General features: G+C 45.1%; 1 protein-coding gene across 9 annotated transcripts in view; it reads left to right on the forward strand.

Annotated features, from left to right (window-relative positions):
• Positions 1–3,430: 3,430 nt before the first annotated feature.
• LOC101911367 (cystathionine beta-synthase-like protein) overlaps positions 3,431–16,352 on the forward strand; it is a 35,945-nt gene continuing 23,023 nt past the window's right edge. For 3 of the 9 annotated variants that reach the window (XR_008747020.1, XM_055802905.1, XM_055802906.1), the window contains exon 1: positions 9,972–10,116. Coding sequence is in view for 2 of the 9 variants with exons in the window: in XM_055802905.1 (XP_055658880.1) it covers positions 10,000–10,116 (117 nt within the window). In the remaining 7 variants the exon portion in view is untranslated. Of the gene's footprint in view, positions 4,414–7,481; positions 7,630–8,626; positions 8,695–9,971; positions 10,117–14,496; positions 14,645–16,352 lie in introns of those variants that run through there. The other 6 variants (XM_055802909.1, XM_055802908.1, XM_055802910.1 and 3 more) reach the window with 6 other exon arrangements.

The raw sequence follows: 16,352 nt of genomic DNA on the forward strand, positions 1-16,352 counted from the left end.
TTTTTCTTTTATTCGGGTATAATTTGAACTGTTGATGAAAATGTGTGTGTATATAATATAAAATATTATATACATAGTAAAAATAATATACTGCTTAAGAAACAGTTACTCACATAAGTTTCCCTTTTCTGCTATGCTGTCTGCTTATTTAGGTTAGTTTAGGCACATTTAAAAGGAAGGCTGTGCAAAATGCATTTATTTACCAAGTAGAAACGCTTAGTTACAAAAATGTATGTTTGTTTGTTACCAGAAGTCTGTGCTCTGTCTATCAATGTGACTGTGGCATTTACAATAAATCCAATTTCTTGGTGTAAAATCTAAAGCCTTTTTTCTAAGCACTCTGGAGTAGTTGAATTGCTACTCCTGGCTGTGCCAGAGTTGATAGTTCAATATTTTTTTTATGATTGTTGACTAAATTCCTTGTCTTTGGCTGGAAAGAAAGTTGCCTATTGCAGTGTGGAAAAAAAGTAGTATTTTTATTGCAATTCATACTAGGCAAGTGAGTTTTTTAAAGAAACCTTATGCCCCGTGCAACATGATACATAGGATTTATTGAAGGAAACGCAAGGTCCTAAATACAAGGACCAAATTTCTTAACAGACTGATTTCCTACCCTCTACCCCATGTTATCTTAGCTGTCATTTATTGAAAAGCATTTTGTTAGTGTTCAAGGTCATAGGAAACTAATCAGATGCTAGTGGAAAATATTTTTTTTCCCACCTTTACTTGCTTTTTGATAGTCTGTTGTGCAATAAAAGCTCATGGATAGATGGCAGTTTCTTCATAAACTATATTTTTTTGTCTGAGTTAATTGCACGATAGCTATGTATCGTAGGTTGTGCATCCCTTAAGGAGTTAAAGCTCTAATTGAAGCATTGCTAGAACATCTTGAGAGGCAATTTGTACAATGGCTGACTTGCAGTTTAACTTCATTCATGTCTGCTTTTATTTAAAGTGTAGCTGTAAGAAATTTTGGTCAGTGGTTGTATTTCTGCAAGATACAACTTCATGTATGTGAGCTACATAATACTATATAGCTTTCCAATGGGGGAGAGAATTCACTATTGCTTTTTTAGTTCCAAGTCGGGTAACTTGCTAAATGATAAATGTGATTATTTAAATCTCTATTATTAAAAAAAAAAAAAAAAGAAATAAAAGAATATGGAAGCATTACATACCTAGATTAACAAACCAGCTTCTCTGCCTCCAAAATAAGTGTAAAACCATTTTGCTCACTGGAACTTGGAGTGGGCAAACAGCACTGAAAAATTAGCTTTTCTAAATGAGTCTGCTTTGCTTCTTACAACTAAATTCTTGCACCAATTTAATGGCACTGGATGGTTTAGCCAACCAGACTGTGGAACTTTGCCAGTAAGCTTTTTGAAAAAATGCATCACTCTATGTGAAGATGGCTTCACTGCTTAGGTTTTGTTGCAAGTACATAAATCAAAGTATGCTTTCTTTTCACTGGAAGAAATTGAGCAGTGCGTGGCAATAAATGGCTGAATTGAAACCTGTGGTATTTCTGCTAGGCATTAGGAATTTAACATTGATTATTTAGTTCTTGCAGTTTACAGGGTATTAATCCAGTTCCATTTCCTCTTCAGTGAGATTTAGGATTGTTAGTGAGCTAATTTCAAGCTCTAGATCAAAAAAGGTGAGGCTAGTCTTCCCGTTTATTTTTTTAAAAAAGGGATCTAGTACAATGTGGATGCTGTTTTAAAAGGTTTAAGATCATTTTTACACAGATTAATGACACAAACTGATACGTTCCATAAACAAGTCAGTTTTAAACTAGTATAAATGTGTCCCTGTAATAGCTTTCATCTGTTTTATCTAAAGCCTCTTAAACTGCAGGTATAGTTTTGTGTGAACACATAGCAGAATGTTGATTTCCCCCCTCCCCCCAGTGCAATTTTTCTTAAGAAAGCACCCTTGAATTCCACCACATGCATCATCTTGTGGTCTGATTGCACAGCTGCACAAAAATTAACCATGTAACTGGAATATGTCATAATGGGCACTGAAAGTAATGGATTTTACTGGATCATTGAAGGAAAAAAACTCGTGCATTGATCGTTACCTGATTGTGTAATGATTACTTAGTGACAGCATTCAGCATATAAACTAAGCTCATGACATATCTTCAGTTAGGTCCACCTTTTAAGACTGTATACTAGCAGTAAAATTCATCAAATTTGAAATTAAACTGTACAAACTTGGTTGAACATTTAAACATGGTAGTCAACTGTATTGGGTGACTGATACAAACCACGTGAAAAATCCTACCTCCCCCTTCTGTTGCTCACGATGTCTTAAGAGTAAGGTTTGAGGTTTTTTTCCCCTCCTCCCCAAGGTACCTACTTCTCACAAATATTTCATCGTTGACTCTTCTGTTAAACAGTGGATCTTAATTTATGGAATTCCTTTACCTCAAATAAGTGACAGCATACAGTATTTTCTGAAGTCTGAGTCAATTTGGTTGAAACTGTTAATCCCAAGTGGCTTCCTCTTCTTTGTATTAGGCTCTTATTCTGTGAAAATGCTGCTTGTCCATTAATATGATGTATGTTGAGACTGTAAAACCAAATGGAGAAAACTTGTTCAAAATAAAGCCTTTTTTTATAAGAATCTGACAAAAATTATCCCTTTCCTTTAGATTGGATGCTGTTTTTCTAAATGACTAATGAGGATGTAGACTGCGAATTTCAAATTCTTAGCTCTTGTCTTGAGCTATTTTGGGAGTGATTCCTTGCCTTCTGTATATGTAGAGCTGGTGGAGTAAGTCTTCAACTAAAAAAACCCCACCACCCCATGATTCATTCTAAAACTATGCACAGGTATTTCTGAATTCATCCAATCAGCCAATGTAACTTTTTTCACAAATGTCTCCAAATTATTTTACTTTTTGCGATACTCATTTTGTTAAATCCACATGAATGGAAAATGGAGCGTGTCTCCTGAACTCTGTGGACAGTCCTTTCTTGTCAGCGATGTGCTTATCAGTCACAAACATCTAATCCCCTGTTAATGCATTTCACGTTTTATTCCTTATAAAATTATAACCTTCAGCAAGAAGAACCTATACCGCAGTCCCTGTAGTATGTCAGCGGCAGTGGCAGAACCACTTCAGGAGGCTCCTGTTCTCCTGCTGGAGGTTACTGCCAAAAAAAAGTGTTAATTTAATTGATCTAAAGTTTCAACTGTAAATTGGATTTGTGGAATCGGGTTGAATAATGGAATGTAAGAAACCAGACCTGCTGCCAACAGACCAGCTCCAGTAGCTAGTGGCTTCATTTCAACATAAGCACACCCTTCCCCTTCCCAGTTTGCATGTATCTGTTAGAGATGCAAATGCCTGCTGCTTAGCGGTGCTCTGATAGCCACCAGGTTCACTACTTTTTCATAATTTCAGTGTTGGTGTTTGCTTTCTGACAGATTGTTTTGACAGGACCAAAGGCAAGTTGCTTGCATTCATACATCAGCAGAGCAGAAAGGCGGTAACTCCTGATGAAATGGTGGGATGCAAGTGAGGCAGGGGGCAGCAACTTCTCGGGTGAGCCGGAGCCCTGTAGCAGCTTGCGTGAGTATGGTTGCCCATTTGATCCAGTACCTTAAAAATATTCAGAGCTATACAAGTTGTTCCCGCTAGGAAGAGAAAATTAATACAATTCAGGTGTTCCATTTGGGACAAACCCATGCATTTTTGACAAAGGTATGTACAGCACTTTTTTTCCTGAGCACTGTGAAATCAGTGTGCTGTAGGCCACTTCCAGCTCTTGGTTTCCAAAATTGCATGTTGGTTAGGTCTGGAGGGGGGTGGTGGTGGGAAATAGTTTCTGCTCTGGTTTCAGTGAGCTGCAAGATAAGTTGGGAGAAAGGTAGCAGACAGCGATCAAGCTGGTTTTCCTGCCTCTTTGTTTTTCACAGGGAAGCCTATAGTCTACCAGGCTTGGGCCTGCTGTGCTTTTGCCAGCACCTGGCTTGATTTCAAGTCTTGCTACCTATGCAGCTGAACATTGGACGTGTTTCAGATCTTTCTTCCTGGAGCTGTCTGGGATTCCTGCCAGGCAGAGGGAGGGAGGGAGCTGTCTGTGCACCAGTCTGCCTCCTGGGCTGAGAGCTTTTGGGAAGAGCCAGCGGGAGCAACCGCTCCTCCCTTTTCTACCCACCCATTTCCCTTGAGAGCTAATACTGCTCATGTCAAGGGAAAGATGAGAGAAAGCTTCACGGATCAAGACAGTCCTGCATCTTCCATCATTTCTTTCCTCTCTAGTGATCACAAAGGATGCTTCCTCTACTGCTTCTTGTGTTGTGGAGGCAAGTCCTGGAGCAGTAGGAGGAAGAGACTTGATAAAGGAACTCTGAGGCAGGAAACAAAGAACCGATTTCTGGATAAAGCACAAGTGGAAAGTGAGCAGATTGCCTTACTGATTTTGGGATTGCATGCAACATTAATTGTTGCATTGCGGGACTGGGGATGGGCGAGGGAAATTCCAAAGTCTAAGAGAGGCCAAAATCTGACCAAGTAATAGTCTCATTAATGCCTGGGCTAGTCTTGTCATTTCAGAGGGGTTTGACTCATTATTTTTGATCCTTTCATGTGACCATGTTGACCACAACAGAGACATTTAATTGCCCTTCTTGATCTGCCTCCAAGGAGGCAAGCCTATGGTCTTTGGGAGAATTCTGTGATTCTTAAACATGTGTGGTGTTAGCTGTAACACCTTACAGGAAAAAATATCTTCAGCAAAGGGAATAGCTCTGTAGTGAAGAGGGAGCAGCAGATTACATCCTCCTTGTAGTACTAGTAGATGACTCAAGCAAGATTTCTGACAGTCTCTCACTCCACCCTGGTATCCAAGCTGGGTTATTACAGTCTGCATAGGTGGCTTGTCAGATGGAAGAAAAACTGCCTGCATCACTGGGCTTAAGAGGGCAGTGACCACTGGGCTTAAGAGGGCAGACGGTTCATACCCTCCCTGGAGACCAGCTGGGAGTACCATATGGGTCTGTGCTGGTATCTGTCCTGTTTTAATATTTTTATCCATGACTTAGAGGAGAAAACGAGTGTGTCCTCCTCAAGTTTGTGGATGATGCTAAACTGGGGTGGTGCACCTGACACACAAGAGGGTGAGATAGTCATCCACAATGACCTGGACAAGCTGGAGAGATGGGCCAGAAGGAACATCATGAAATTCAGCAAGGACAAAGTCCTACTTCTTGGGTGGACCAACCCTGGGCAGGGCATGGGCTGGGGACTGCGAGGTAGGGGAGTAGCTCTGCAGGTAAGGCCCTGGGAGTCATGGTGGGCAGCATGTTGGACATGAGGCCACAATTATCCTGGGAGCAAAGAGGGCCAACTGCATCCTTGGTGGGATGAGCAGGGACAATGAACACACTGAGGGAAGTGATTATCCTCCTCTACTTGGCACCCATTAGATCACATCCAATACTGGCTATTGTTCTGGGCCCCCAGTATGGAAAAGACATTGGGAAGTTGGAAGTGAGCTCAGGGTGGGGGAGAGGGCCTCCAAGACAATCAGGGGCTGGAGTGGTGGCCCTGTGAGGACAAGCCAGGTGAGGAGGGCTTGCTTAGCCTGGGAGAGGGGTGACTTTGGGGGAATCTAATAGACACCTCCCTGTGCCTACAGGGAGGTCAGCAAGACGAAAAGTCAGGATCTTTACTCAGGTCATAAACTGAAAGAGGTGAAGTTCCAGCTGGGTCTAGGGAAAACATTTTCCCTTTGAGGATAGTCAGGCACTGGACTAGCTGCACAGTCTGTCTCCTGGGAGGCCTTCCTGGAGACCTGACTGGACAAGGCCTGAGCAACCTGGGCTGACCTCTAGGTGAACGCTGCTTTGAGCAGGAGACTGGGCTGCAGATGTCCCAAGGTCCCTTCCAGCCTGAGCAATATTGTGGTGTAGATGTTTAGCCTAAATCCTCATTGCTGTAACTTTGACCTTTTCCACTTTCTCCTTCTCTAAAGGAACATGAAAAATGGTTTATCCCCTTCTTCACTGCCCTTCAGCTAAATGAAGAGAGTTCTGCCTTTTTTCAGTTTTCTCTTCTCCAAAAAACTCCACTTCTTTCAGTCTTTACTCCTGGGCCATGTTTCTCTCTACACCTTGTATTACTCAGGCCATGTCCGACGTGGGCCACATCTTTTTTGAAATACAGCATTCCAGATGGGATGTGGTACCTCAAAAAAGTGCACCAGTGCCAAGAGTGCCATGTGTCCTGCAGGCTGTATTCCTGTTTGCATGACCCTGTACGATGTTTGCTTTTTTCACAACAGCAGGGCCTTGTTGACTCACACTGAGTTTGCACGGCACTATAGTCATACCTTCCACTCTACACAACTACTGTCCAGGTAGTGGCTACTCGACCAGTGAACTGCGCCTGCCTGGCTGTAAAATTTTGCATGTCCTTATTGACCAGCTTCCTATTTTACTTCCTTATTTCTCCAGTCTGTCAAAGATCATTCTGAACTATGATTCTGTCCTCCAAATTGTTTGCAGTCTCTGCCATGCAATTAAAATATGGAGTGGCTCTTCTTGGGCTGCTTTTTCTGCCTTGGGAGCTTGTGCCATAGCCTTGTGCTCTCCCTTCCCAAAAGGGCTCTGGCTGCCACCAAAGCACCATTGGTTCTTTGGGCAACTTCATTAGTTGCACACAAAAAGCCTCCTCCACCTGATGTTCCTGCTTCAGAGATCCTACAACAGCATTTACTTTTTTTCTCCCTCCCTTTGATCAGTGATTGCACTTGTCCAAGGGATCTCACTCCTCGACCTTTCAGTCTTCAGCATGTCTAGTCATCACGGATACAAGAAACAACATTCTCTGCTTGCTGATCTTAAACATGCTGTTTATTTCTGTGCTAATATTCCACTCAGCGTCACATTGCCACTACAATGATCAAATAGTTTTTATTGTATACCAACCTTCACTGCAACTCCTCTTGTTCCTTGGGTGAAAAATAATCTTAAACTTTGTCACATCACAGGAAATAGATGAAGTGGCTCCACTTATGCAATTGGTAGTGATGTGCTGATTTATGGGAGTTATTCACAAGGCTGGGTTGAAGACCAATCTAAGTGCCCCAGTGTCCCACTGACTGGGCTCGGCCATAATGGATCTAATCGTGGGGTGGAGAAGAGGTTTGTGTATTCATTCCCAGTCACTATGACCGATTTTAATAATAATTAATGCCAATGGCACAGGTGGGTCGCTGTGGCTGTGGAAATCTTTTAAGGCAGGGGTTTTTCTTTACATCAAAACTGCCATTTTCATGCAAGTGTTGCCAGTTTACCTTCACCTGTCTGCTGCCATGGTGAAGGAGACTGAATTTCGAGTGCAGAGCTGTGGTGCAATCCCTCTCATTAGCCTCACACATTATGTTCGGATAGTTTCCAACACGCCTAGTGCTGCTACTTGGTCGTACAAGTCTCCTCAGAGGTATCTGTTTTACATTTTACAGGATCTGGCAAATCCATCTGTGCTGCCGATTTCATATCTTGACACCCATCTGCCTGAAGTTGCAGTGGTTGCTGCAAGGCTGGCACTTCTGCAGACAGAACAGCTGACTCAGTGCCTCTTCCCTCAGTCCCTTCTGGAAGGCACAAAAGGTATGGTTATGCCTCCTTATCTATCCTCTCTGGGTACGACTGCAGTTTTCAAACACTTGCACCCTGTTCCAAATATTCATGTATTTTTTTTTCACTGTGCTTTGCGGCTGGGCCTCACGTGTGCCCTGGTATCTTACAGTTTTTCTGATACCCATTTCAAAAGCCAGCTGTAATTAACATCACCATTTTCACACTGCATTCCTCTTATGCCATTCTGTAATTTAGCTGCACGAAAGGCAAGCTAGAATCTGATCCCACCTGCTCTTCCAATTGATGTTTTTCCAGTGGGGTTAATGGTTACTTGTGCAAACCTCACTTTATATGCATATTTCAGACATAATTAGTGAGGCAAGCTGTGATTTAAAGTAAATTATTGTCATGTTTAACAGCAGGATTTTCTAGTAAATCTTTCCTTAGGAAAATGAGAATATCAATGTGGGATTCAAAGTAGGTTTATATCTACATTGGTCCAGAAAGGGGCAGGGAAAAAGCAATGTAATTTGTCATCAACATGAATTTTTCCCTATAATTTTTATGGATTTTTAGCATATGTAATGAAACAGCTGCCTCAGTGTCTATTTATTTAAGGCAAATATAAAATACCTGGCTCTTCTCTTGGTTTGTTTTTCCTGTGTTTTTTCATACATTTCACTCCACATTCTAGTCATGGTCCATTTTTGTACTAGAGAGACCCTTGGCTTTGGAACTAAGACTAGTCATTCAGCTTCAGACCAGTCACATCCAGTTGTAAAGTCTCTCCTGTATTTTTTACGACTTGATTAAAACATCCTGTTCCTTATATGTTATTTTTATACAGTATGCAATACCCTCTAAATAGCTATACGACATAGTATCTCTATGTACAGATGGAGACATACCATTGTCTCCACTCCTTGGATTACCTAAAACCTAAAACACATGGAACACTTCAGGGTGAATCATGTTCTAAAATAAAGCTACCTTGAATTGCTTTTCTCTTTATTGGTATTTTTTAAAGATACAGAAGAAATTGCTGCTTGGACTTTCTCCAGCCATAAGCTATGTTCTTGAGACTGTTTCATTCTGGTAAGGTAAGCCTTTCCAGTAGCTCATACTTTCATGAAAGGATTGGTCTTTTATTTTTTAACTTTCTGAACAATCTGGAGCACCTTGTGGTTGTCAAGAATTATTATGAGACAATTTGCACTGAGTAGATTAAATTCACCTGCACCCTGTGTTATACATTATAAAGCTCCGTTCACAACAGTGCAGATGCAGACATTGTGGCACTGAGAAACTTCCCAGGCAAATATCTCATTGTCACGTTCTCAGACACCATCAGAAGAGTAATAATTACATCAAAGCGAAATAACTACCCATTGCACTGGTGCCGTAAGAACTTAGGGAGACAAAGCCAATCTGGCTAGGACACAGCCTCCCATGAGATGGCTGCTTCTCACAAGCAGCACACAGCTTGCCTCTGAGCCAGCAAGTGCACCAGCGGACAGGTGAGTGCCAAATTGTAGGCAGCTTGGGAGCTTCAAACAGGTGAAGTGTTTAGGTGTTTTCCAGAGTCATGCTTAGGGCTTGGCACCTTTTGGGATAAACCCATTTCCTGACTTGTGGCCCAGCTTTTCTACTGAAATGACCCGTGTGAGTTAGTTCCAGCGAGATGCTTGTGCTTGCTTTCTGCAGCACCATTTCCAGCCTGTGGCTCCCAGCTGGGGGATTCACCAGCCCCTCCCTGCCCCTGGCTGGGTACTGCCAGGCTTTGACACCAGACCGAGAGATGCCTGGGCCCTCTCCCTCACCCCCCCCCCCATGTCTATCCGGGCAAGCCAGGGCAGCCCACCATGCCATGAGGCCGGCTGCCCTGACACAGCACAACCCGAAGCCTTTCCAGGGGTTCCAGGTGCCAGGGAGCGCCTGGCTGCAGGCCCAGCCGCGAAACTGCCTCACAGCAGCCCTCTCTGATGCGGTGGGTGGGTTTTTTTGTTATTTTTTTCCCCCCAAATTAGACAAGCAGCTAGCCGCACATGCAGCGCTTGGCCGTTACTACTAGCCGCCTGTGTGCGTCGCATCCCCCCGGGCGGTGCCCGCTGGCGCACCGCTAAACGTCGCCTCCGAAGGCCGGGGCCTGGTCACGCCCCCTCCGGCCCGCGGCCCCGACACAGGCCTCGCCCCGGGCTGCGCGCAGGCCACGTGGAGAAAGCCGGCCCTTGGCCGTCGCTTTCCCTCACAGCACCGGCCGGGCAGCGCCGGGCCGTCCCCCAGCTGCGGCCGCCGCGCTCTCCCCGTTCCCTTCGGTATCCCCCGAGCCTCTGACTCGCCACCGCCCCCGTGGCGCCCAATCGCCGCGCGCGCCCCCGCTCCCGCCCCTCGGGAGGGCGGATGGGGCGGGGGCGGGGCCACGCGGCTCGCGGGCTGTTCTTAACCGCCGCCGCGCCGCTCCCTGCCCGCGTCTTGCGCGGTGCGTCCGGTGTCGTCGGCAGCGCCCGGCTCGCGTGGGTGAGGTGGCGGCCGCCGTAGCGGCGGGGCCGGCGGCTGCGTGCCTCTTGCCGCCCGTTGCATCATCCGCGGCCGTGGGGTGGGGGAGGAGGGCCGGGGGTAGCCGTGCCCGCCCTTTTCACACTCCTGGCGGGGGGGGGACGCGCCGCGCGTCGCCTCAGCGGGGTCGGCCGTTAAACGGTCGTTGTGGTGGTTGTGGGGGGTGGGGGCTGCCTCAGGGGCGCCTCTCGCGCTGTGGCCCTGGCCGGCGGGGAGGGATGGAGGGCTGGTGGGCTAACGTTTGTGCTGCGCCGTCGGGCTTCGATTTTCTCGTAGTAATTAAGACGGTAGAAGAGGACGGGCAGCTTCGGGCTGTGCTGGGCGAGTGGAGGCCGGGAGCCAGCCCTGGTGCCGGCGGGCGGGGGGGGTGGTGGGGTGTGTGTGCCGGCTGCTGGGGATGCTGTGGGCGGGCCGGAGGGTGCCAGTGAGGAGCCCTCTCTGAGCAGGGAACCGGAGGAAGGGAGACGGGCTTTCCGCTTTTTACACAGGCTTGCAAGATGAGGTTGTGCCTTTTGTTTTTCTCTCTGGGTATGGCACCGGCTCTGTAGCCGTTCTTGGCATGCCATCCGTTGTTCTCGTGCTCTCTTGCTAGTGTTTTTCGGCAAGTATGGCTAACGCAGTGTACTGAGAAGCTTCTTTTCTTATGTTTTATTTCATACGTTGCCCTTCCCCTCTTGGGAAGGGTCTGAACTTGACTAAAACCTGACAGAGTTACTTCAGTGCTAGCAATGCTGCTGGCACACTACTTGAAAGACAAGCTGTTCTTCTTCTGTTCCTGTTTGATTGTCTGGAGTCTGCGTATCTCTCTAATCCTGAAGCCTTTGACCATGGAGGTTTCTGGAGTGCAGGGCCCTGTTCCAGCAAAGTTGCTTAGACTGTTTACCCTTTCAATGAGTCTGTTTACTGATTTGAGGCATGAGAGCTCTGTGTCCTGCTAAACTTGTGCTGCAGAAAAGAAGGAAAACTTGAGTATGGAGATAAGTGAAATCTGGGGATTTTATGTCTGAGAGGAAAGGACACTTTCCTCTAAGAAACTGAGACCTGTGCAGAACCTGCTATTTCTTGGCAGGAGAATGGCTGTAGTGAGATCACTACTGATGAATTACAGTTTGGGTGCTAGGTTAGGCCCAGTGCTTGGATTGTTTGGACAAGTCATCCTTTTCTATAGTAGTTGGTGGCTCTTTAGCATCCTATTATGATACTCTGCATGGGAGTTAACCAGCCTGCTTTCCTGAAGCCAGACCAGTACTTCTAAAAATTGTGGTTGGTAGCCAGAATCATGGGGGGGGGTGGGGGGGGTGGGGGGGGGGGGGGTGTATCCTGGAGCTTGCTTGCTGGTTCAAGTACATCACTAATCTAGCACTGGCAGCATAGCAGGCTGCCAGGATGGCTGGGATGGGCTGGCCTGTGGCTATTGGCAGGTGTCATGCTGTCTGTATATGAGATCCATAGGAACTAGGTAGACATCAGGATGTACCATGATCACGGTTGCACTGTGGATGCCTGCCAAAAGCTCTATTGGTGTCCCGAAAGTGGGTGGCAGCTGGTCTTTCTCACAAAACACGCATCAGCCAAAAAGCTGTCTTCCTGCCCAGGCAGTGGTGACCAGGGGTTCTCTGCCAGCCTTTATAAGAGATCCGTGGTCAAACAAAAGATGTGATGCCTTTCAGGGTGGCACCATAAGGTTGTCAAGCACCAGAACAGGCTGCCCAAGGAAGTGATTGAGTCACCATCCCTGGAGGTATTAAAAAGACATGTAGATGTGGCACTTAAGGGCATGGTGTAGTGGTGGACTTGGCAGTGCTGCATTAACAGTTGGACTTGGGTCATTTTAAAGGTCTTTTCCAACCTAAATGATTCTATGATTGTATGATACTGGGGAAGGGGAGCTGTGCTTCTCCCTGTTCTACAGACCTGGTCAGAAACTGAGAGCAGAGCTCTTAACTCCCTCTTTTTGTCATGCTGGGCAATTTGCTTAATCTCTGAGCCTCTCTTACTGTACCTGTAATGTTGCTCTCCCTGTACTTGGTGGGTTTGGCAGATCAAGAGCATTGTTAAGGCTGTAGTGTTGGTCCATCTTTGTGCACTAAGGAGGGGGAACTAGCAGCAGGGAAAGAGGTAATGAAAGCTTCTGACTGCAGCAGGTAAAAATGCAGATAGGGCATTCTCCAGTCTTTTATGCTGTTGAGCTCCTTGAAGACATCAGCACTTGGTCAGAAGACTTACTAGGTGAGTCCAGACGGGGCTGGAGTGAACTCAGGAAATGGAGATGTCGGAAGACAGCTGCCGTAGGGCTGCACGCACAGCTTCCCTTCTGTGGGTGGAAGGCAGACTGAACACTTTCATGTTTTCACTGGCTGATCTGCTTTGCTGTTGAAGTTTTAATATCATTGCAATGTTACAAAGATGGGGGCATTAAACTACCCATTTCCTATCGGGAAGGTTATGAGTATGCCAGTCTGGCCTTGAAAGAACGAGTGATCATTGAGGGGACGCGCATGTGCTCATCTGTTCCGTAGAAGAAAATGGAAATGAGACTTTCGTTTCTTAAAGGATCTCTTGCTAGAGCCACAGTATTGTTAACTCATATTCCAGTTACTTCAGGTCATTTGATGTCTCCTGATACAGGAGTGGTGGCTGTCTGCTATTGAAGAAGTAGCAAGGGGACACACACCTACCCCAAACCCAGATGGCTGTCTGTCTCCTGAATCACTTACAGCCGTGGTGTTTCCAAACAGCTTCCAAAGACTGGATGGGTACTGCTGCATCTGGTAACCTGTAAAGATCCTAAAGCTCTCTAAGACCCTGTGTATACTTGGAGTGAGCAGGACAGCTGGTTTGTGGTAGTTTACTTGTTCACAGAGTAGAGTACCTGATTAACATCAAAATTTTCCATTCTCGGGCTGCAGCATAATGGTATCCTGTATCTCAGCTCTTGCTGAGTAGTCAGCCCTTGGGGCATCTCTCTCTGATCCACCTCACACCTGCCTTTTAGCTTCATTTCTGCTTCAGACAAGACTCAAGTTAATTAGATTCTTGCATGCATGATACTCTTTAAATATCTACATGAGTGCTGACACATACTGTAAACGGCCTTAGAAACTGTAGCTTCTAACATATCTATGGAGTGAGTTCAGCTCAGGCTGTCTGGGGATTAATTTCACTCACTGGCCTTCAATCCTGTTCTGTAGGAGTTGAGAAATAGTTTAGGTCTTGGGTTCCCTGTGGAGGTTGATCTAGAGATGTGAGCCTTGCCTGTGAGGCTTTCTGGATCTCATACCTCTGTCTGTGTCCCAGTCCCCTTTGTGTCTTAGGTTTAAGTGACTTGTAAATTGTTTCCGAATTTTCTGCCTCGTGCTCTGCAAGTATGACAGAAGTTAGGCTTTTCTAGTTAGACTCTACCCACAACCCCAGCTAGTTACGGGAGCGTTTCCTTTTACAGCAAACATACATTCAAGCTACCAGAATTCCTTTCTTGAAGATGGGCAACTCTTCCTATTACTTATCTCCCTCAGACTCTTCAGAGCAGTGTTCAGTTGCAGTTAGAGAAGCAGAGTTGCCATTCTCCTGTCCTGTCTCCCTAGCCTGCATTCCTAGAAGAAAGACTTGAGAATGGGGTCAGGTTGGCAAAGAAGTTGCTGTCATCCTCTGTTTTGGTCATTTTCTGCTCGCCCCCTTTCCTTTGTTCCCCAGAGATCTTGCCAGTAGAAAGATGCACCAGCTTCCTGAGGCCTGATTTGGGCTTGTAGGTGGGATCATGGGGGTGTCCTAAACTGACCACCTCTGCCCCCTATTTTGCTGAAGATGCATGATCTAGGGCTGTAAGCATTGGTTGGATGTTCTGGGTGGTGTGTCAGGAAGATAATCGGTATCACTGAAGGAGCTTGTAGATATGAGGTGTTTCTGTTGGTTCTGAACGTGACAAGTCACTTGTAGGCCCTTGACCTGTTTCTTAGGTATAACTGTAAGACATCACAGCTGCTTTTATGTCTCTGAGTGTGTAGTAAGAATTGCCATTGGAGGACAACCAAGTCCATCCTAGGATTTTGTCCTTCTTCAAAACGCTAAGATATTAGGTTGACCATAGCTGGGACTGATTCTCTACTACTAGCATGATTAGAAATTGACTGTATATATGCATATCTATTTACTTTAGGCTGGGTGGGTATGGGGTTATGTAAAATAATGCCTAATAAAATGATTTGAAGGGACTTATTGAACTGGAGCTTGTGTTCCTTCCAATGAGAGATGTTGCTTAAGGTTAGTATTTGGCAACAGGATTTTTGTTGGCAGTGCTTGTGATTTAGCTTTTTTTCTTTCTCTCTCCTTGTTTTTGTTCAGAGTTCTAGCCCCGTTATCGAAGACTTGATCAAACAGCAGAGTATTGCCATTCTAAACACATGAGAACCTCACAGCTTAATTGAAGGCAATAAGTACAGCTTTTCCTCAGTTTCTGCTGTTTCTAGTTCAAGAGGTGATGGGTGTTGCTGTAAGTGCATTGGTAGATTTCTTTTGCCTTACAGTGGAGGAAGTGAGATTGTCTTGCCCAATTTAGAGGGAATCTTCCAAAAAGCAGCTTTCAGAGAGCCACATTAATTTCTTTCCTGCTGTTAATACAAAGAACAAGTCCTTATTTTTTTTAACCTCTGAAACTTATTGCCAAAAATTTTTCTCCCTTTCTCCTCAATTTTAGCACCTTCTTGAAGAACACTGAGAATTGATGATTTAAAGCTTTTGCACTCCTGTTTTATGAGAGCCTAGCAGATGAACAAAACCTGTTTCCTGTCTATAGCCCCTTGCTGCTTTCTTCCTGCATGCTGAAATGGTTTAATCTTTTGGCAGCAAGGTACTTGTATTAGATGGACATTGTAAATATTGTCAGTTACCTGTGAGCAGAGGCAGTTGGTGTCTATGTCCAGTATTGCCTGCCAGCTGTCTGAAGGAGCATGTGGATGTGGCTTATGGGAAACCTTGAAACTTCTTCAGTTCTTGTTTTTGTTTTTTTAAAAAGTGCTGATACTCTGAATGGCACCTTCCAGAAATAAAAATAAAGGCTGGGTTTCACTCTGGAACTGGAAGTATACTAATTTCTAGTAACAAAAACTAGTTGGTGTTAGATTGTATATGTTTATGGAATGTTATCTTTCTTGGACTGCTGTCTCTCAGTCTAGTCCTGGTCATTAGTCTAGGATGGGATGTAGTCCATCTTGGCTCTTTTGCATGTATTAACCTAAATAAAGTAGAGTCATATCATTTTGGTGGCATGGAAGTCTTTATATCCAGAAGGAGAATTATTTTAAGCCTTAGTCTGGACAGCTGGTGCTTTCAGAGGCTTTTTTTCCTAAAGGAAGGCAGTTTAAATGCATTAGGTGTTTTCTTTGAAACAGCATGCAAGAAAAGAATTGCTTGCTGTGTGCAAGGCAGTAGTGGTTTGTGGTGCATGTTAACCTGCAGGATCAAATGTTAAAGTTCACTGATCCTGTGATTCAGATTTTCTTCCAGTGTGTCACCAGACCATTAATTCTGCCTGAACTAAGCTGTATCTGTTCTGTGTGCATTTGTCAGAAGGAGGAGGATGAGGCCAGGGACCCTTTCTGGGCCTAGCACAACTCAGTAGTGGAATGAGCTGAATCTTGCTACAAAACGGTGATGAGAAAAACAAATACTGGGGGGGGGGGGGGGGGAAACCCAACCAACCCAGACTTTTGTCTCAAGTGGGAAGGAAGCAGGCAGGCTCTATGAACAACTGGCTGGAGTAGGAGAAAAGAACTATGGTTTCAGTTTTATACTCATTAATTTCTGAAACAAAAAGTCTCCTAGACGGCTTCGTTGCTTCCTTGTGGTTGAAGTGTTTGCTGCATATCAAGCATCACTATAGTTGTGTATGCAACACTAATTCAGTTTGGGCTGGAACTTGAGATTTTTGTCTCCTCAAGGGTCAAGAGGCTTCTGCAAATGTTCCTGTATAAAGCCTTTTTCCAAGTTGTGTGCAGGGTCTTTTGGTGATGGCACCATGAAGCCCTTTCATCTCAGTGTCTCTAGAAGTATATATCCTGTGAAAAACTGAGTATTTCATACTACTTTGTGTGGCTTTCAAGCTTACAGATTTACAGACAGCACAATAGAGATGTTTTCTGCTTGCTTTATTGGATCTGAGTTGTGGAGGGAAGAACAGATTCAGGAGACCTTCCATTGAT

The sequence above is a fragment of the Falco peregrinus genome, chromosome 4 (genome assembly GCF_023634155.1).
Source record: "Falco peregrinus isolate bFalPer1 chromosome 4, bFalPer1.pri, whole genome shotgun sequence".
Taxonomy (NCBI): domain Eukaryota; kingdom Metazoa; phylum Chordata; class Aves; order Falconiformes; family Falconidae; genus Falco; species Falco peregrinus.